We start from the raw sequence: 3,475 nt of genomic DNA, 5'->3' as shown, positions 1-3,475 counted from the left end.
TTTATTGTTAAATAATATAGTATAATATAATTGATAACTAGTGTATATCGGCTGCACTCCCTATTATGTATAATATACAATTGATATGCTAAAAATCTCAGAATTGCGTCACATTTTATTCAACTAACTCTTCGTGCAGTGCGATTCTTTGACTCCTTATTTTCATTCGTCTGTACTTTATTCGGCTCGGTTATATGGATATATTTTCAATTGAAATGGGTTTTCTGATTTTATCGAATAGGTCTGCGATTTTCGAACCATATAAGCCATGGAGGACGATAACAATACCGTGATACCCAACTTACATGGTCTCTGGATCGAATGCTGCGAACCAACTTGCAAAAAATGGCGTTACGTAGCGAACATCGATGACCCGCTTGAAGTACCTGAAAAATGGTATTGCTCCATGAATTCCGGTACGTCTGAAATATAAATATTATTTATCATGTGACGGTGGCGAATGTTCAATATCCCGACACGTGCCGATAGCAGATACTGTGCAACTCACTGTTGTTTTTATTTTTACTATCGACAGATAAATCAAGAAACAAATGTTCGGCACCGGAGTGCACGGAACTCCCGAAGGACGAAATGTTCATCGAGAGTAAATTCAAGGCGGGGAGTATCGTGTGGGCCAAAGTAATCGGGCATCCATGGAGTCCGGCGATGATCGACTTCTCTCCCGAATTTAAGCGATTTTATTGGTTCGACAATCCCAATTCGATCGTACCGGTGAGACAATATCTCGTTACGCTTTCACTTTGATGTGCGCGTTGACTATGTTCTGTATGACGTAAATTTCATTTGCGAATTTCCAGAGCCAGTATTACGTGACATTTTTCGGCAAAACTATAGTGACCCGCGCCTGGATTAAAAGCAATTTCTTCAAACCATTTGTAGGAAACGAGAATCCCTCGTTTGCCCTGAAGGTATATATGAAAATTTTGTATCTAAATTCTACTCCCACTGTCACCGTACTGTAATAATATAATCCTCGTGGTCTTCTTATACGAAACGTGAATTTCTCTTATTCCTATTTGCTTTGGACTTGTGTAGGCTAAGCTCCGTGGGAAAAATTTGACCGTTTCACAACGCAAAAAGATTGTCGAAGGATGTGCCATTGCGGAGGAGGCAATGCATCTAACAATTTTGCAGAGATTGAAAAAATACAGTTACAACTCTTGGAGATTGGCCAAGCAGCTGTCTAAATTATTTAAGAATACGGAGAATAGCACCAATTCAATTCAACCTGCTCCTCATGCAGATTCTGGTAGCTCTGAAAACGGTGAGAAAATACATTATTATCATTCTTTTTTCATTCATATCTGATAATGGAAAAGGCCTTAACTATATACCACGATCTGTTAAATATAAATTATAGATGCCGGGCCGAGCGGTATCGAAAAGAATACCCTGATCGTCATAAACGACAGACCGAGAAGATCCCTGAAGCAACCAAAAAAAAAGGAACAGGAAAAATATTCAACAAAGACATCATTTAAACGTGAGAAAACACCCGTAGTAACGACAGCAGAAAATGAGAATACAGAACTCAATGACAGCGGGATAAATAATGCTACCGAAATGTCAAGTAGTTCGAACTGTGATTCGTTGAACGACACTTGTAGCGTTAATTCGAGCCTTCTCCAAGACTCCTTGACGTTTAAAGGCGAGGGAACATTTCTGGCTCCCTTGAACAGACATGCGATTGACACGAGGAAAGAGCAGAAAAACCAAGGTGTAGCAGAAAAATATTCGGTTCTCTCTGACAAGAAACATCTGAACGTATCGGAAATTCGCAAAGCGGTGAACAAGCCATTCCAAAAGCTGGTTGTGAATTCCAACGTAGCTCAAACGAAAAACGAAGAACCGTCTTCGATTGACAAAGTCATCGAAGAGGGCGAGGCAACGATGGTCAAATCGCCTGAAGTGATAGAGTGCTCACCTCAGCGTCCGCCCAGTAGTCTTTCCCTGAGGTTGAGATCCCTCAACGAGGACAGAAAGAATCGGTGCAGCCTGCAAGGATCGATGTCCGAGAAGTTGATTAGGAATGACAAAGAAAACGAACTTCCGGGATCTCGATATCTTAAAGCACTCTCCGAATTCACAACGAGAGACGAATCGGCTCATGAAAGTTGGACTCAGTCTGGCCGAAAAACCGGAGACCAGACTTCCGCTATCCGCAAACCGCCGGCATGGTTCTTTGATGATAAGAAGAGGGAGGAAGAGCAGGAGAAAAGCTTTGAGAAAGTGATTTCTCGAATGTCTATCGACGGTGATATCGACAGGATTCGTACCGAGGCAAGACAGAGCTTGCTCAGTGAGACGTCAGGAGAATCGGGTCCGACTGTAAGTCGACAGAATGAGAGGTTGGAAAAACGACCGCAGCACATTCAGGTGAGAATTTTATTCTGTACCAGTACATATTCTATTTGTATCCGATTTATATTATATTTTTTTTCTCGCTTATTGTTTTGCAGTACATCGAGCTGCTCACCAGTGATGAGGATTTTTAACTCGTTTAATTGCGGCGCGTCAAGTGTGACGTAAGTTTTTTTTTTGTCTTCTCGTTTCACTGCAACTCTTATAAGGCATTAGGCCACATGATCAGTATCGCAACAGGCAGTTCTTTTTACAAATTAATTTATCGTACATAAATGTTGTCGGCTTAACTTGAATACCGACTAAATATCGTAATTCGTACCGTGGTGTAATGCGATCTAATATAATAGTAGAACACGATTAAACAAAAAACGAATAAATCACATCGATACATAATGTGACGGTAAGAAATATAAATCTATTTCTTCTTTATCGATGTGCGGAAACGGGGCACTGCTGTTGAAGATTTGTTGATAGTAAGTTTTTTAACGAGAACTGAGAACACAAGATTTTACTTACCGACTGGAGCTTAAAGTAGTCGCTTGTGTTGCCGACAAAAAGATTTTCCGGTGTTTCTACTGATTCAGAGATCAGTCGCTAGTGCCGCGCTGCCGCTCCAAAATCATTTCAATTAAACTGGATAATACGAAAATAACGCAAAAACGCGTACGCGAGTTGGCCCAAGTCGTACCTACAGATATATTACCGTGTGATTTAATAATTTTCATTCCATGTTAAAAACGATATCTCATTACTTGCGTTGAATCTGATTCTATAAATACACTCACACCCAGAATGGTTGTTTTATGTAATTAACGCAAATACTGTACAAATACGCAGTTTAGTTTTATTTCATTCGCCATATCCCTTCGCCGTGCATCATACTTATATTTAGAAATCACGACGAATGGATTTTTATCCATCGCTATATGTATGCGTATATTTTTGCAATATGAACTTTTCAAGCGAAACATTTTTTTCCTCGCATAGCTATCAATTCGCTACTGGATTAGGTTATCTATAATTTGCGATTTTAATCACTCATTAGTTTAACGCTGTCTTAATGAAATTCTGCACCCTCTTGTTACACAGA

General features: G+C 39.9%; 1 protein-coding gene across 1 annotated transcript; it reads left to right on the top strand.

Annotated features, from left to right (window-relative positions):
• The first annotated feature begins 268 nt into the window (after positions 1-268).
• On the top strand, positions 269-3,145 carry LOC124293897 (MORC family CW-type zinc finger protein 4-like). The gene is made up of 6 exons (XM_046736790.1): positions 269-416; positions 536-732; positions 819-929; positions 1,057-1,285; positions 1,382-2,397; positions 2,481-3,145. Exons 1-6 carry the CDS (start codon positions 269-271, stop codon positions 2,514-2,516), a joined length of 1,737 nt encoding a protein of 578 aa, XP_046592746.1. The 3' UTR covers positions 2,517-3,145.
• The last annotated feature ends 330 nt before the right edge of the window (positions 3,146-3,475 follow it).

This window comes from Neodiprion lecontei, chromosome 4 (genome assembly GCF_021901455.1).
Source record: "Neodiprion lecontei isolate iyNeoLeco1 chromosome 4, iyNeoLeco1.1, whole genome shotgun sequence".
NCBI lineage: Eukaryota > Metazoa > Arthropoda > Insecta > Hymenoptera > Diprionidae > Neodiprion > Neodiprion lecontei.
The sequence above is the reverse complement of the archived record's forward strand: the minus strand, read 5'-3'. Positions and strand labels throughout refer to the sequence as shown.

What these genes read in the sequence shown, in the direction of transcription:
- LOC124293897 (XM_046736790.1), top strand. Translation starts at nt 269, where the DNA reads ATGGAGGACGATAACAATACCGTGATACCCAACTTACATGGTCTCTGG. An exon ending in ATCCCAATTCGATCGTACCG is followed by an intron (nt 733 to 818) that starts GTGAGACAATAT and finishes GCGAATTTCCAG; the next exon opens with AGCCAGTATTACGTGACATT. An exon ending in AACGACCGCAGCACATTCAG is followed by an intron (nt 2,398 to 2,480) that starts GTGAGAATTTTA and finishes ATTGTTTTGCAG; the next exon opens with TACATCGAGCTGCTCACCAG.